The 18,691-nt window shown below is 36.8% G+C and overlaps 1 protein-coding gene across 1 annotated transcript; it reads right to left on the bottom strand.

The window, feature by feature from the left end:
• Nucleotides 1-9,323: 9,323 nt before the first annotated feature.
• On the bottom strand, nt 9,324-11,672 carry LOC137246220 (acetylcholinesterase). Its single transcript, XM_067777316.1, has 2 exons — nt 11,221-11,672; nt 9,324-11,142 (listed from the first exon to the last, which is right to left on the bottom strand). The coding sequence occupies exons 1-2, from the start codon at nt 11,633-11,635 to the stop codon at nt 9,719-9,721; spliced, it is 1,839 nt and encodes a 612-aa protein (XP_067633417.1). The 5' UTR covers nt 11,636-11,672; the 3' UTR covers nt 9,324-9,718.
• Nucleotides 11,673-18,691: the final 7,019 nt, after the last annotated feature.

Genomic DNA, 18,691 nt, shown 5'->3' with positions numbered 1-18,691 from the left:
GGATAGCTACCCATTGCCAAGAATTGACGACACTCTGGACTCGCTATATGGTACGAAATGGTTTTCCACGCTGGACTTGAAAAGCGGCTACTGGCAAGTGGAGGTGAAGGAGGAAGATAAAGAGAAAACAGCCTTCAGTGTCGGTGATAGTCTTTGGCAATTTACAGTGATGCCTTTTGGACTTTGTAATGCACCAGCTACTTTTGAGAGACTCATGGACCAGGTACTGAAAGGACTACATTGAAAAACATGCTTGGTGTACCTGGACGACATCATCGTATTGGGCAGGAATTTTGATGAACATCTTAGGAACTTGGAGGAAGTTTTCCAAAGAATAGCTAGCGCTGGTCTGAAGTTAAGTCCCCAAAAGTGTGCGCTGTTTAAAAAGGAAGTAAACAGGAAGAACAGAACCTACATGAATTAAGAAGTTTCCTTGGGCTTTGCACATATTACCGCCGATTTGTACCAAATTTTTCCAGCGTAGCCCATAGCCTCCATGAGCTTACAAGAAAAAATAAAGCTTTTGATTGGAAGAAGGAGCAAGAAGTGGCTTTCCAAACATTGAAGGAGCGTTTGTGCACTGCCCCAATGTTAGCATATCCTATTTCAGGAGCAACATTTATTCTAGATACAGATGCGAGTGGATATGCTATAGGAGGCGTTTTATCACAACTGGTCGATGGACAGGAGAAGGTAGTTGCATATTACAGCCGTTCGATCGGAAAACCAGAGAGGAACTACTGTGTTACGCGGAGAGAGCTGTTGGCATTGGTAGAGTGCATTAAACATTTTCACAAATACCTCTACGGCCAGCGATTCCGTATCAGGACAGATCACGCAGCGTTGAAATGGCTTCCGTAATCCGGAAGGACAATTGGTACGGTGGATCGAGCGACTACAAAGCTATGACTTTTCCATTGAGCATCGAAAAGGTAGTACCCATGGAAATGCCGATGCAATGTTACGAAGGCCATGTAGTTTGGAATGCAAGCACTGTTCAAAGGCCGAGGCTAAATAAGACATTATAGATGTCCGGCTAATGACTATAACGTGTACGGATGAATGGGACAAGGAACAACTAAGAAAGTGTCAGCTAGAAGATACAGATCTGTCACATGTTATGCAAGGGCTCGAACGAAACGAAAGACCAAGCAGAGAGGAGATGTCAGCAGAGAGTCCCATTGCGAAGTCATATTGGGCACAGTGGAGCAGTTTAGAATTGATATCCCGTTGCTTGCATCGAGTATGGGAGAGTGAGGATGGTCAATGCAAGAAGAAACTGATAGTTGTTCCCAGAAAGAGGATTCCTGACGTGCTCAGCGAGCTGCACAATGGTTCAAGTGGAGGTCATCTTGGAATCCCGAAGACTCTCGAGAAAATTAAGCATATATTCTATTGGGTTGGTTGCCGTCAGTCGGTCACCGAGTGGATTGCCAATTGCAAGGTATGCAACAGAGCAAAAGGGCCCAAAACCCGAAGTCATGGCCAGATGAAGCAGTATACATATTTCAGGTGCACCATTTGAAAGGATCGCCATGGATGTCGCAGGTCCATTTCCTACTAGCAACCATGGAAACAAATACGTACTGGTGGTTATCGATTATTTCAGTAAATGGCCAGAGGTATACCCAATCCCAAACCAAGAAGCAGAAGCAGTAGCAGGAGTGGTTAAAAACGAATGGGTTGCAAGGTATGGTGTACCAATGGAGTTACATTCTGACCAAGGAAGGAATTTTGAATCAAGAAATGTGGAAGAAGTTGGGCATTCGAAAAACACGGACAACTGCATTGCATCCTCAGTCCGATGGTATGGTGGAGCGTTTCAATAGAACATTGGAGGAGCATTTAAGGAAAGTAGTAGATAAGTACCATAAGGACTGGGATACACACATATCATTATTCTTGATGGCCTACCGATCGGCAGTACATGACACAACGGGCCAAACTCCCGCAAAGGTAATTTTTGGCAATGACCTTCGACTGCCAGCTGATTTGAAGTATGGGATAGATGCCGATGCGGAGAGGAATGTCAAGAAATCCACTGGTGTCTTGGAAGAAGAGCTGAGAGAGATACACGATCTGGTAAGGCAACGAGCAAATATTATGAGTGACAAGATGAAAGCGAGGTACGATAAAGCAATTAATACAGAAGGGTTTCAGGAAGGAGATTTGGTGCTGCTATACAACCCACAACGAAAAAAAGGTTTGTCCCCGAAATTGCAGTGTAACTGGGAAGGCCCATACAAAGTTGTAAAACGGATCAACGATGTAGTGTACCGCATACAAACCACTACCAAACCACGAACTAAAATTAAAGTGGTTCATTTGGAGAGATTAGCAGCGTTTAGATCGAGAGATTTGTCTGATCGGGGCGATCAGACTTAGGTGGAGGGCAGTGTCACGGATATTAGCATCACTAAGCTATACCATCACTAAGGCCATGCTAAGCGATATTTACGTCAATAATCAAATCATGTGGACACATATATAAGGCAGCCGAGAGATGTGACACACAGATGCATTTACTTATACGCCTATGTGTGCGCGAGAGACTGTAAACTACAAACATTCACATCAATAATTCAATCATTATGTCCACGCATATGTAGGTACACGCAGCTGAGAAGCAAGGCACAACCATATGCAGACATCTTATTTGAGATGCTCCTAAATGTAGGCAATTACAATTGTGGAAGTGTCGCTCACACATAAAAGCATGGGGTATGAGAGAAGCTATAAGATCGTGCAATTTTAGTTATAGCTGAGAAGTTTGAGAGCTCATGGACAATGCTAGTAGATTCTAGAAGATGCGAACGAGGAAACCAGAGAGTATAAAAGGCCGCAGATGTAGAGGCGCTGGAATTCAGTTTGATTTGAGTTGTCAAGCAGTTACGACTAAGACGATATCTAGCGAGCAACAGCAGTATTATTTTGAAAGTCAGTTTCCTTTAAGCTATCAGTTTGGTTGCACAGTTCGAGTGTTATTGTGAAGTATTTTAATAAAGGCCATTTTTCCATTATTCAATATTGGAGTTATTTATTCAACAGTTTAGCGATACGAACCTAGCAAAAGGGCAAATAAGAGGATTTGCAGAAAATTCGTTACAATATGTATTTATGTATGTATGTAGTACCAAAACTATTTTCCTATTATGAATTATGCATTATAGTAAGATCCTGCCCGACGTTTTTTTTTTTTGTGATAAACAAAATTTTTCGCAAAGCCAATTTTCTGATAATCAAGGTCAAAGGTCACAAAATCAGCTTTATCCAAATATCTAGTTTTCTAAGGATTTATCAAAGTGGTAGACCATGACATTCTTTATACATCTTGCTTACTGTGTTTTTATACTCAGCGTGCTTTGCACACAGAGTTTATTAACTTTGATTGGATAACGGTTGGTTGTACAGGTATAAAGGAATCGAGATAGGTATAGACTTCCATATATCAAAATCATCAGTATGGAAAAAAATTTGATTGCGTCATGTCCGTCCGTCCGTCCGTTAACACGATAACTTGAGTAAATATTGCGATATCTTCACCAAATTTGGTACACGAGCTTATCTGGACCTAGAATAGATTGGTATTGAAAATGAGCTATATCGGATGATAACTGCGGCTTTTTTATATTGTAACGAATTTACTGCAATTCCTCTTATTTGCAACCTTCTACTAACGAATCACTAAACTGTTGAATAAATAACTCCACTATTCAATAATGCAAAATGGCCTTTATTAGACTACTATCAAACTAACACTTCTATTGCTCGCCAGATAGCGTCTTACATCAAACTGATTCTCGTGCCTCTACTGTTGCTGCCTTTTATACTCTGTGATTTCTCGTTCGCATACTTCTAGGCGCTTCCAGAATTCACTTAGTTACTGCTATAAAATTACTACGTTTATAGCTTCTCATATGCGCGTGTATATGTGATACTTGCACAATTATAATTGCCTACTATTGGGAGCATCTCAGATAAGATATATGCATGTGTTTGTGCGTTTTCTCTCCGCTGCGTGTACGTACATATGTGTAGACATAATGATTGATTCGTTTATGTAGATACAAGTCACTGCTTAGTATCGGCTTAGAGATGATAGTACCCCTTAGTGTTGCTAGTATTCGTCACACTGCTCTTCACCTAAGTCTGATCGTCCCGATCAGACAAATTTCCTGATCTAAACGCCGCTAGCATCTCCATTGTACCACTCTTCTATTTCGTGGTTTCCCAATGGTTTGTACGCGGTAGATGGTATCACTGATCTTCTTCACAACTTTGTATGGGCCTTCCCAACTGCACCGATATTTGGATGGAAAACGTTTCTGCCGGTGAGGTTTGTATAACAGTACCAAATCTCCCTCCAAGAAACCTTCCGAAGTATTGTTCTCATCGTACCTGCGTTTCATCTTACTACTCATTATCCTGGATCGTTCCCTCGCACTCTGTTGTTTGGCCAATGAAGAACTACTTCGCAGAGCTTGATCTTGACGGATTGACTTTGCATCATCAGTATCGTCTTGACGTTTACAACAGTAGTGCGCGCTGGCTTGAAACCACCTTTGCATTCTTTTTGGAAAATTCTTTCAGTCGTTTTAGTGCGTCCCTTAGGGTTTGTCAATGCCAGTGTATTTCTCGCAGGTACCTTTGGTTTTGGTTTGTTTGACCCAATCGTTCCATCAACCCTTGCCAGATCTGCTGCCTTTGAGTTTTGTGGTTTTTGTCGAATCTCGTTCACCAGCACTCGATTACTGCTGAACCCTTTTACCAAACTGAAGTTAAGTGGCATATCTTGGTTCTCATAGCGCATAATCCTTCTCTGCATATCGATCCTGATGTCATGGTCAACTAAGAAGTCCACTACCAATATGACTTCATCAACAATCTCCGCCACAATGAATTTGTGTAGAACCATGACCTTCCCAATTAAGACTTCAGATATCACTTCTCCATGGACTTGGTTATACTCGCCCGTGACCGTACGCAACCTTGCTCCAGGTAACGGTTTTACTCTCCTGTTGACCAAATCAGATCGAATTAAGGAATGAGATGCGCCCGTATCCACAGTCAGTACATGTTCTTTGCCATCCACATTCCCTCTGACGGTAAGACTGCTCGATTTTCTTCCAATTTGCGACACAGATATCACAGGACATTCAATAGCTGGAGCTAGCTCTCGATCTCTACATCTTACTCGCTCTTGCTCATCCCCTCCAGCTTTGTTATTAAGACCACCCATGCTGCTGAAACCACTAGGATCAAGATCGCAATGACGTGCAATGTGACCGGGCTTCCCGCATTTGAAGCATTTGATTGCACCATTATTCTTCTGTTGCGTTCCTTTTAAAGCTTCTAAAATTGCGTCTACCCACTCTGGCCTTTCTACTTCCACACAGCATGCTTTGAAAACTGGCTTACACAGAAGCGACGCTGTTTCCTGAATCAGAGCATGTGATACCGTTTCTGCGAATGTTGACTTTGGGTTTGCGTATGTAGCTCGCTTTGTTTCGACGTCCCGTATGCCACTTATAAAACTCTGGATTTTCACCCTCTCGGTGTATTCCACGGGTGCGTCCGCATTTGCGAGATGAGCCAATCTTTCAACATCCGAGGCCAACTCTTGCAATGTTTCACCTGGTCTCTGGAAGCGGTTCAGTAACTCCATTTGGTATATCTGTCTCCTATGCTCAGTTCCGTATCGTCTCTCCAGAGCGGCCATCAATGTTTCATAACTTTTTCGTTCGTACTCTGGAATAGTCTGTCAGATTTCAGCTGCAGGCCCTTTCAATACCACGAACAATGCAGCAACTTTATTTTCAGTATTCCAGTTGTTCACTGCTGATGTCTTCTCAAATTGAAGCTTAAAGACCTGGAAAGGAACAGAGCAGTCAAAAGATGGAGTTTTTACCTACGGATTGCTTGCTGAAACAGCTGGAAGATTTAGTTGTAACTGCTCCATACGACCTTTTAAATCATCTACTTCTGCCTGAAATTGAGTCATTTTTGCATCCTGCGCTTCCAGTTTTGATGATACCGGTTCCAAAATTTCTGCCGACATTTCAGATATACGTGCCTCTTGCACTTCCAATTGAGATTCCATGTATGTCTTTTGGTCTTCCAGTTGAGATGATACTTGCGACGTCATTTCTGAAATACGTGCCTCCTGTGATTCCAGCTGGGATGCTATATATGTCTTTTGTTCTTCCAGTTGAGTTTCCATCTTGGATGTTATACGTGTCTCCTGTGATTCCAGTTGAGATGCCATTGTCGATGTTTGAGCAGATATTGCAGCCAAAATCGTGTTCAAGTCTGTGCTCGTAACTGTCTGCGTTGTTTCATTTTTCTCTTCAATTTTTGTTGTCTCCTCGCCATCAAGAGGAAAGACATTCTCTTCCACGTTAATTCCCTCTAATTCCATTGCCTTTCGTAGTCGTGCCTGAAGTTCGAGTTTATTACCGGTTGTTTTCAATCCACGGCTCTCCAACTCCTTCTTCAGTTGCTGGATTTTCAATTCACTCCACTTTATCATGTCCAAGTTGTATTCGAAGTCTTCGGAATTTATTCAACAATTCCTCTTCTGACACCAACCCTTAGTGTTGCTAGTATTCGTCATAATATATATAACATTTTGGAAAACACAAAAAACCTGATTATTTAGTAAATATACACCTAGAATGTTGAAATTTGACATGTGGACTGATATTGAGACTCTTGATAAAAATTTGAATTTTTTTTTTTTAAATGGGCGTGGCACCGCCCAATTGTGACAAAATCAATTTTACAAATATTATTAATCATAAATCAAAAACCGTTAAACATATCGTAACAAAATTCGGCAGAGAGGTTGCCTTTACTATAAGAATGCTTTGAATAAAATTAACGAAATCGGTTAAGGACACCCACTTTTATATAAAAGATTTTTAAAAGGGTAGTGGATGAATAAAATAAGCTATATCTTTGCAAGCAAGAGCTTTATATCAATGCTATTCTATTTCCCAAGTGGATTTATAATAATAAATAGGAAAAAAATCAAATTTTAAAAAATGGGCGTGGCACCCCCTTTTATGACTAAGCAATTTTCTATGTTTCGGGAGCCATGACTCGAAGAAAAATCAACGGATCGTAATAAAATTGGGTAAACAAATTATCCCTATAGCAAGATATATTTCTAGAAAAAATGGACGAGATCTAATAAAGACCATGCTCACTTTTATATAAAAGATGTTTTAAAGGGTCGTAGACGAAAATAATAAGCTATATCTTAGCGAAAAAGAGCTTTTTATCAATGGAATTTTACTTTATAAATTGAATTATAACAATTATAATGTTAAATTGGAAAACACTAAAATTTTTTAAATTAGGTGTGGCACCGCCCCTTTTATGACTATGCAATTTTCTATTATTCGGGAGCCATAACTCGAAGAAAAATTAACGGATTGTAATGAAATTGTGTACACATATTTTTCTTATTGCAGAAAATATTTCTAGCAAAAATGGACGGGATCAGTTAAAGACCACGGCAACTTAGATATAAAACAAGTTTAAAAGGGTCGTAGACTAGAATAATAAACTATAACTTAGCAAAAAATAGTTTTGAATCAATGATATTTGACTTATCAAATTTTATTGTAAGAGGAAATGGGGAGACATTTTTTTAAACGCCCGGTGCCACGTGTTATGTAGAAAAGTAATTTATCTGAAATGGAATGTGCAATTGAAGCTCACGCTGAGTATATAATGTTCGGTTATACCCGAACTTAGACACCTTTACTTGTTATTTATGGGGTCAACTGTTTCTGCGTTACAGCCCTTAAACCTTGAACTCTAATAAAGACTTCGCATTATCCCAGGTCCGTGCTTTATGAAGCGAGTTTGATCAAATTTTATGTATTTTAATAACTTAAGAATCTCAACTAAAAAATTTACAAATTTAAAAAAATGCCGGTGACACCGCCCATTTGTCCAACTCACGGTTTTATCAATATACGGCAGAAAGAGTTGGCCCTATGCAAACATTTTTCAGAAAAAAATTGTTGACAATATTTTACCCTAAAAGTTTGTAATGCACGATCAAATGCTATAAAGCCTTGAGAAACGAGATATTCACCCAAAGCTGTTTTTGTGACCTTTTACCTTGATTAACAAACACCTGGCCCACGGAGCAAATTATCTTAATTATACACACTAACACTACTTTTTGGGATACATTTAGATGAAAATGCCTGACGGCTTTGGGATCTTGGACTATATGTATGTATGTACCTATATGGTATTCATTTGATATTCTTTATTGGATTTGAGTCAGCAATTGTTTAAATTTAGGTACTTTGTTTTTATTAGCAACATTTATTTTATTTATGGTTTTACATATATGTGTATATGTTTGTGTATACCTACATATGACTGGCAAAAGTAAAAAGTTTGGAACCGTTAAAAGGCGGAAACTCAAAAAAGTTTTCGTATAAGGTTTCAATGAATCGTCCAATTTTCGCTGCACGTTTTTATTTCTGCCTTTTTACAACTTCAAAAATAAGTCGAACTTTTACATTCTGCCATTCATATGTGCGTAAATTTAAAGGAGGTAGGATGTATACATAAATTCAAGCTAAAAAAACTACGATGAATGTGAAGGTACATATAATTTTTTTATTTGGAAGAGTAAATCTTTCTATATGGAAGAAAATTTCCAGTGTAAACATTGATCGATTTTGGAATCAATTGCGTACGAACATAACAGCCGTTTCGTTGAAATTGTAGAAAACTTGTGAAAAATTTCAATTTTTAAACACAATACAATTGTGGAGGTTTACACCAAAACGCAACATTTAGAATTTTTATAAAAATATACGTTTTAATACAGATCCTTTCCGTTTGATGATTTCTATTGAAATTTAAAAAATGCAACCAAGTCTTCGTTAGGTTGATTTAGAACCATCAGCTAGTACTATGCTCTCAAATTTCAAATAAAAGTATATAAATATTTGCACTTTTTTATGAATGTAGATCGATCTGCCACTTGCATGAAGATTCATATCAAAATGACACATTTCCGTGCCAGTCGCACCAAAAGTTAACATTTGCATTTTTAATGGTTTCCATAGTCTAACCGGGAATATAAATTAAAAACACAAGTAACCTCTTCGTTGGCGGCCACCATGGTGTGATGGTAGCGTGCTCCGCCTACCACACCGTATGCCCTGGGTTCACACCTCGGGCAAAGCAACATCAAAATTTTAGAAATAAGGTTTTTCTATTAGAAGAAAATTTTTCTAAGCGTGGTCGCCCCTCGGCAGTGTTTGGCAAGCGCTCCGGGTGTATTTCTGCCATGAAAAGCTCTCAGTGAAAACTCATCTGTCTTGCAGATGCGGTTCGGAGTCGGCATAAAACATGTAGGTCCCGTCCGGCCAATTTGTAGGGAAAATCAAGAGGAGCACGACGCAAATTGGAAGAGAAGCTCGGCCTTAGATCTCTTCGGAGGTTATCGCGCCTTACATTTATATGATTAACCTCTTCGTCTCATGCTTATTAAGTTAAACATAAAAAAACTTTAGTTTTGGATCTATGCGAAAATGATCTTTTGCAATTTTCTCCAAATTACTTATGATGTAAATGTTTCGTTTTGGTGGGTACCTCTACAATTCGTTCTTACGTTTTTTATGCTTATTATAATATACATACATACGTGGAATGCATGCATGTGTGAACTTGGAAAAGTTGTTTATAAAGTACTTAAACACAATTTATTTAGAAAAGCACAAAATATTAAAAGAGTAAAAATACTCTTGAAACTATTTGATGGGGCATCATTGGCCAGGTCACAACAATTTGCTGCAAATTTTACCAAGCTTGGATAATAGTTGTTCCAAAACCTTACGGCGAACATATTATTTACCAATTCTGTGTTGAAGTTTTGATTTATTATTAAAATAGTACTATTTTCCATTTTATAAGAGTTCCACTTTACATATACATTAGATATTATGGGATTTGTTGACTTGGCAAAATTTGCCCACATTGTCATAATAAGATCAGAGATTCTTTTATCGCTGGAGCTCCATTCCTTCACAATGTCATTATTGTTCATATAAGGAACACCCCATATAAAAATTTGATCAACGAATTTCGGAACACCAACCCAGTCAGGTAGGTCCAAAATTTTCGTTTGGGGACGATTATTAAATAAGTATACAAAAACAGTATTGTTATTATTACTCAATGTGTCAGCCATAAAAAACAAAGGAGCAATATACGTGCGATCTGTATGAAAATTTACAAACTTTCTAATAACATTCAATTTGTCTGCACTTGCAGGATATACATATTGGATAGCATCGGTTATTATATATGAATTCGTACAATTCTCATCACTTTCAATGTTTGTTATTAGATCATGTTTTGACACTTCATCAATCATATGGAAAAAGTCGTCATCCGATAATTCAATGTTTGTTAAATCATCAACCAGACTAAGTATATCCTCCATGTCAGTTACACCGATCAAAGTAGGAACATTTTGGTAATTACCGTCTTTGAATATATTTCGAGGATAATCTTTAATAAAATGTGTTGATGTATTGCTAAGACCATAATCGACAACAGGTCCCCATAATATTGTTGGGATATTTTTTGCCAATGTTTTTGCATCAACTTTTCGTAAACACGACAACAGCATAGATGTTGGTTTCCTATTGCAACCAAATAAACTTGATATTGAATCTAAGAAATTATTATAGACTTTTGGACTGCGGACAGAGTTTTCACTTATCGGATTTCCGGACATCATAATTGCACCGGAAAATCCACCTTTTGACCATTCTTCAGATATTAAATGCAATCCGACACTTATTGCACCAGAAGAATGTCCCATAATCGTTATTTTGTTTTCGTCTCCACCAAAATGATTTATATTCTTTTTCACCCAAAATAAAGCAGCTGATTGATCCATTAGGCCGTAATTTCCTGGAGCTTCCCCGTCAGCCGTTGATAAGAACCCAAAAATATTTAGACGATATGAAAATGTAACGACTATAACTTTTTGTTTAAAAACGAACTGAAACGGCTCAATATCTGTTGGAGAACCATTCGAAAAATCGCCACCATGAATCCAAAATATTACAGCATACCCTTTTAAACCAGGAAAGCCTTGACATATATTAAAAGGAAAATAAAAAATTCATCCCTATTTACATACAAATATAAAAAAAAATTTGTTTATCTTACCATCGGGAACAAAAATATTTAAATGCAAACAATCTTCATTATATCCATCGTCATTGTATTCTGTGACTTTATTTCGCAACAGTTTTTTCAAGATAGTATTCTCAATAAAAGAAGGGGTTTGCCAACAAAGTGGTGCAAATTTTGTCGCATTCAGTATTCCCCGCCATTCTGTCATATCAACTTCTGGTGGTGAAAATCGAGAAGCGCGAGCATATTTGATACCTAAATATGCTTTTATATTTTGCGCCCGAAACATTTTTAGATAAGTCCCAACAATTATCCCTTGTCCAGGCAGAGTTATTTGCGGGGCTTCTAAGCAACAAACAAGATTTATGATATATAAAAAACAAATACTAATTGCTATATATGTTTTCACGCAAATAGTATTAAATTTTCTTTTATTAAGCTGTTTCATTTCTAGAGTTTATTTTTCGACTTTCACTGCGTGCTAATTCTTGAAGTTACTAAGAACATTTATAAGAATGAACACAATGTATGTATGTGCATGCATAAATCCATAAATTCCTTTAAATTTTATTTCATGCTGTTGTCATGGAATTAAGAAAATAATTTGCCAGCAAATTTTGTTGCCATGATATCCTTTTAGATGTTATATATGCGTGCACATAGACACCCTGTAGGAAAAGGGACTATCTATGTTTAATACAATATATGTAAGTAAGTATATTGGTTTGAAATAAGCTAGCGTGTTTCTGTATGTACATATACAGCCCAATTCTAAATATTCCCTCGGAATTTTGTTCTCGCGGATTTTTTTATTCTCCTAGGGAGAACAATAATTGGGGAATAGGAATTTCGAATTTTCGAAATCAGCTGTTTTGTCAATTAAAATTTCGTTGCGCATTTCTTATTTTGTTGAAAAAATATAAAAGTTTAATTATTGTTGCGATTTTTTTTGAAATTAAGAAATAAAATATAAACAATGCACAGTATTGCATTTCATTTGGTATTCACTGAAATCAGTATTGAATTGGTGCCACAGCAACATCAACAGAGGAGCATAAGAAGAAGACGCGGGATAACACAAATCCGCCGGAGTTGCCTGCTTTCATTCAGCAAAGTAATTTTCCGGCGGCTAAGTCGAGATGAGTTCGGCTTTCGCCATATGCCAAAATCGATTTAAGCCTTCTGGATGGCTGCATCAAATATACCAAGAGCTCTTCCGTTGCTTATTATATACTTTTCGACTCAAAATAAAGAATATTATGGTTGTTGTTGTTGTTGTATTAACAGTGAAAATATTGTGGTAGAATGTACCAATAAGTGTTGCATTCCTTTTCATTTAACAAGTGAAAAAACTCCTATAAAATGGTAGAGAAATCCCATAACCAGTTTCCGCTTTTTCGAATATTTTTCAGAATACGAGGAATGGGAGAAGGGAAAAAACTCGCACGGAATTTTTGTTTAGAATTGGGCTGATAATGTTTACTTTTTGGTAAAAGCTCAGTTTTTTGTAAGGGAATAAGTTTTTAAGGGAATAGTTTTTATCTCTGCAATTATTGACAGCTGACTATTATCTATTATTAACCAAGGTTCAGAAAACACCTCATTGATAAATTAAATATTTATCCATTCTTCACTTAATTTATAAATATGAAACTGCCAAAAAATCTAACTAGTACGCGAAGTCTCTAAATCACATATGTCGTTATTCAGACTGACGATTTCAGAGCTATTTTAGTTTAATGTTTGAGTGAAAACTTGATTTCGATACGAATCGTAACACACGATATGGGCTCCGTTCTGAAAACTTAAATAAAACACATAAATTGAAGGCGCGAAGAGATTTTAGGCCGAGCTTTTCCTCCAACTTGCGTTGTGCCCTTTTGTATTTTTTCTACAAATTGACGTTTTACGTGGTGTTATGGTAGCGTGCTCCGCCAACCACACAGAAGATCCTGGGTGCACGGCCCGGGCAAAGCAACATCAAAATTTTAGAAAAAAGTTGTTTCAATTATAAGAAAATTTTTCTAACGTGGTCGCCCCTTGGACCTTGTTTGGAAAGCACTCCGAGTGTACTTCTGCCATGAAAAGCTCTGAGTGAAAACTCATCTGCCTCATCTTCAGAGTCGGCATAAAACAAGTAGGTCCCCTCCAGCCAATTTGTAGGAAAAATTATAAGGAACACGACGCAAATTGGAAGAGAAGCTCAGCCTAAAATCTCTTCGGAGGTTATCGCGCCTTACCTTTATTTATTTGAAATTTTTTAAGTTTTTGTAAGAAACAAAACTTATTCATCGTTAAATAGCAAGAACAATACACAATATTGCAAACTTAGATCTTCGTTTGTTAAATAGCGGCCATTATATTTTTAGAATAAATAAATACTTGGTGCGATGTACTTCGAAGTCGAGCTTCTCTTCCAATTTGCGTTGCGCTACTTTTTAACTTTTCCGGGACATGAATTCAAAATTAGAACTACTACACAAAGGTTAAGCATTGGCACAGAATGAGGACATATATAAAAACAATCAAGAATTTTATGGTCAGATCGCTGAGTAGGGGGACACGCGGATAGCACCTCTTTATAGGGCAAGATACCTTATTGAAAACTGCGAAAAACTTTGTCTAAAAGATTTTGCTTTCGCATTAGGCTACATTTCTGTGATAGAAAGTGTGTTCAGAAACTACGTACCACAAAATATCGCGTTGGCATGACGCGAGGTTGTCAAATTTAGCGGTTTCGTGAAATTTATTTTCTTAAAGCTGCCCTAGGAAATATAATATTAAGTGAGAATTCGATGATAATAATAATAATAATTGGCAGCGCACTGTCCCCAAGTGACGCAATGACACCAGCCTAATCCGGTTCATTATTATACTCAGCGTGCTTTGCACACAGAGTATATTAACTTTGATTGGATAACGGTTGGTTGTACAGGTATAAAGGAATCGAGATAGATATAGACTTCCATATATAAAAATCATCAGTATCGAAAAAAAATTTGATTGAGCCATGCCCGTCCGTCCGCCTGTCTGTTAACACGATAACTTAAGTAAATATTGAGATATCTTCACCAAGTTTGGTACACGAGCTTATCTGGACCCAGAATAGATTGGTATTGAAAATGAGGGAAAATGGGATGATAACCACTCCCATTTTTTATATATATAACATTTTGGAAAACACAAAAAACCTGATAATTTAGTAAATAATACACCTAGAATGTTAAAATTTGACATGTGGACTGATATTGAGACTCTTGATAAAAATTTAAAATGGGCGTGGCACCGCCCACTTCTTATAAAATCAATTTTACAAATATTATTAATCATTTGCAAAAAAAAACTTTATATCAATGGTTTTCATTTCCCAAGTGGATTTATAACAATAAATAGGAAAAACTTCAAATTAAAAAAATGGGCGTGGCACCGCCCCTTTTAGGACTGAGCAATTCTCTGTTTCGGGAGCCATAACTCAACGAAAAATTAACATATCGTAATGAAATTGTGTACACATATTTTCCCTATAGCAGGAAATATTTCTAGTAAAAAGATTAAAGATCACAGCAACTAAGATATAAAACAAGTTTAAAATGCGCGTAGACTAGAATAATAAACTATAACTTAGCAACAAATAGTTTTGAATTAATGATATTTCACTTATCAAGTTTTATTGTAAGAGGAAACATTTTTTTTAAATGGGCGGTGCCACGTCTTATGTAGAAAAGTAATTTCTCCGAAATGAAATGTACAATTAAGGTTCACGCTGAGTATATAATGTTCGGTTACACCCGACCTTAGACACATTTACTTGTTTTTTTTTTTTTTTATTTATTAATTTTATTATTTTATTATTTCTTTTTTTGGCCCAGTCATTGATGGGCAGTGATTTGTCAAGCGTCGAGATGTAAAACTGGTCAGCTACAGAAGAAATATCATCAGCTGAGGGTGAAAAAGCGTGAAGGCCCGGCCATCACCTCTTATTAGTCCAAGAGTCGCACAAACATTGTAAAGCATATTTTTCTTTCAAGTGAAGTTGCATTTTAGTAATAAAAGATTTGTTTCACGTCCCTCGGTACTGCGGCTTGGGGACAGCTTTCACAAAATTTTTATGCGACCTCTTGAATTATAAAGAATAAATTTCAGAGTATTCTGAGTGTTGAATTCTAAATAGTTACTTAATGTGTATCTGTAAAGCGGCAAAAAATTGGTTTTTAATTCAATAAAAAAATTTATTTTTAAACTAAGGAAATAAAGTGAAATATTCTACTTTTGAAAACTAACTCAAAGGTCAAGCTAGTTATTGTATTATTTTCTTATTTCCGCATCTCAAAACTATCAGAATTCCATTGCCAAAATTCCTTTGTCTTTTACTAGATATGTATCAGCAAATAATTGAAAAGAATTGAAGGTATTTGAAATAATTGCTCAGGAATTGAAAATGTATGTATTCATTACCAACTACCAGTAAAAAGTATTCGTACTTGATAATTTAATTTTTTAATTACCAATAACTTTTTTCTCGAACATAGGCGAGATTTTCGAGACCCGAGAAATCGAGAACCCGAATTCTCGTGCCTCGAAGTACTAAGTAGTAGTAGAAAGAAATCTCGCCAGCTTCTCGACATAAACTTAATTACTGCATGAACAGTATTTATACACTTGTTTTTTTTTTTACTTGCGAATTTTTTTCCATTATATTGCTTTCCAATGACATTTAACTCAAAACATATTAATTATACATATAATTTTGTTCACAATATTTCATTTTTTAACGAGACATCGAGAAAACGGCTTCTCGCAAGATTCTCGAATCTCGAAACACTCGTAATACTCGCGAGCTTCTCGAAATTCAATTCTCGCGAGATTCTCGAATCTCGAAGTAGTCGTATTACTCGCGAGATTCCCGACTTTCAATTCAGTCGCTGCATTGGCAATACTCTATACATATCGGTGTTTTTATACTCAGAGTGCTTTGCACACAGAGTATATTAACTTTGATTGGGTAACGGTTGGTTGTACAGGTATAAGGAAATCGAGATAGATATAGACTTCCATATATCAAAATCATCAGTATCGAAAAAAAATTGATTGAGCCATGTCCGTCCGTCCGTCTGTCCGTTAACACGATAACTTGAGTAAATATTGAGATAGCTTCGCCAAATTTGGTACGCGAGCTTATCTGGATCCAGAATAGATTGGTATTGAAAATGAGCAAAATCGGATGATAACCACGCTCACTTTTTATATATATAACATTTTGGAAAACACAAAAAACCTGATTTTTTAGTAAATAATACACCTAGATTGTTGAAATTTGACGTGTGAACTGATATTGAACCTCTTGATAAAAATTAAAAAAAAAAAAGTTTAAAATGGGCGTGGCACCGCCCACTGGTGATAAAATAAATTTTACAAATATTATTAATCATAAATCAAAAACCGTTTAACCTATCGTAACAAAATTCGGCAGAGAGGTTTCCTTTACTATAAGGAAGAAAAATTACCGAAAACGGTTAAGGACCACGCCCACATTTAAATAAAAGATTTTTAAAAGGGTCGTGGACGAATAAAATAAGCTATGTTTGCAAAAAAAAACTATATCAATGTTATTTCATTATCCAAGTGCATTTATAACAATAAATAGGAACAACTTCAAATTTAAAAAAAGGGGGGTGACACCGCCCCTTTATGACTAAGCAATTTTCTATGTTTCGGGAGCCATAACTCGAAGAAAAATCAACGGATCGTAATAAAATTTAGCAGGAAATATTTCTAGAAAAAATGGACGAGATCGGTTAAAGACCACACACTTTTATATAAAAGATTTTTAAAAGGGTAGTAGACGAAAATTAATAAGCTATATCTTAGCGAAAAAGAGCTTTGTATCAATAGAATTTTACTTTCTAAATTGAATTACAACATTAAATTGGAAAACACTAAAATTTTTGAAAATGGGTGTGGCACCGCCCCTTTTCTGACTAAGCAATTTTCTATGTTTCGGGAGCCATAACTCGAAGAAAAATTAACAGATCGTATGTGTACATCGATTGTGTACACATATTTTCCTTATAGTAAAAATGGACGGAATCGGTTAAAGACCACGGCAACTTAGATATATTTTATTATTATTATGATTTATTAACATAATTAAATAAATTAACTAGTTAAATAGGCTAGTGAGCACTAGCTGCCAGGGCTATCGGCTCTATATTATAACTTAAATATATGTAATTAAAAGAAGGAGTTTTTTGAGTTGGTTTGCTAGATCGTTGCTTTAATAGCATTGATGAAATTGTATATTGCGTTTAGGTTGTCGTTTGTGGGATTTTTTAGAATGGTTATCCAATTTTTCTTTAGATAGATGTTTCTTGTTGCTTGTAGTATGGTACAGTAGGAGAAAATATGTTTCCAGGTTAATATATTTTGGCAGAGTGCGCATGTTGGTGCAGGCTCCACTGAGAGCAGATACTCATGCGTACATCTTGTATGCCCAAGGCGAATGCGGGAATAGATTTCAATTTGTTTTTTCCAGATGTTTGGTGGATAGATTGGAGATACCAGTTCTTGGTTAATTGATTTATAGTGTTGGTGGTTGTAGCTATTCCATTTTTCTTTATCTTCTTGTCGTAGACGGTGTAGAATGAACCGTCGCATATCATTTTTTTCAATGGTGCTATCTGCGGTTACAGGCAAGTTGCTAGCTGATTTAGCCGCGGTGTCTGCTGCTTCATTTCCTGAAATATTTACATGTCCTGGTATCCAGAGAAGTCTAAGTGTTTCGCTGTTATCAATAAGGTTATCTCTGATCATCTGAATTGTTTTTGACGAGATTGTTGGGTTAAGGACTGCTTTGAAAACCGACAGGCTATCGGTGCATATGATAGTTTCGGTGTTTTCTTCTATTGCTATAAGTATAGCATGCTGTATGGCTACGGCTTCAGCGGTGAAAGTTGAAGCAATATCTGTTAGGTTTTGTACCCTCAGTACTTAACCGTTAGTGTCTACGACAGAGTAGCTGGCGGGTTTGTCTACGGTTTTTGACCCATCTGTGTATAAAAATTTCCATTCATTTTCTTCGCAGTAAGCTTTCCGTTCTTGGAAGAGTTGTAAATATATGCTAGGTGGTGTGTTATGTTTTTTGTATCTGGACAGGCTGAGGTCGCATGATGTTTTTTGGATCGCCCACGGAGGGTTATTAGTTTGAGCCTCTTTTTCAACGTATAGTAGTCCCAAGTTTGTTGCGGTATCGAATATTCTATGCAGAGCCGGTCGCAGTCTTGGACTGCTGCCAGGCGCACTTTGCATTATCATTTTTACGTCTTTTTATATAATGGAATCGCATTCAATCATTATTTTGGGAGTTAATCGTGTCTCTATATGGTGGATTCTTTCTTCCAGTGTGGGTAGATTCGTTTCTGCCAAGATGTTTCTTACTGGTGTTGTTCGGAAAGCATAGGAGCACAATCTTGCTGTGTGATGGTAACTCGGAATTAATATTTTAAGT

Source organism: Eurosta solidaginis, chromosome 3 (genome assembly GCF_040869045.1).
Source record: "Eurosta solidaginis isolate ZX-2024a chromosome 3, ASM4086904v1, whole genome shotgun sequence".
NCBI lineage: Eukaryota > Metazoa > Arthropoda > Insecta > Diptera > Tephritidae > Eurosta > Eurosta solidaginis.
This window is presented reverse-complemented; position numbering and strand designations above follow the sequence as displayed.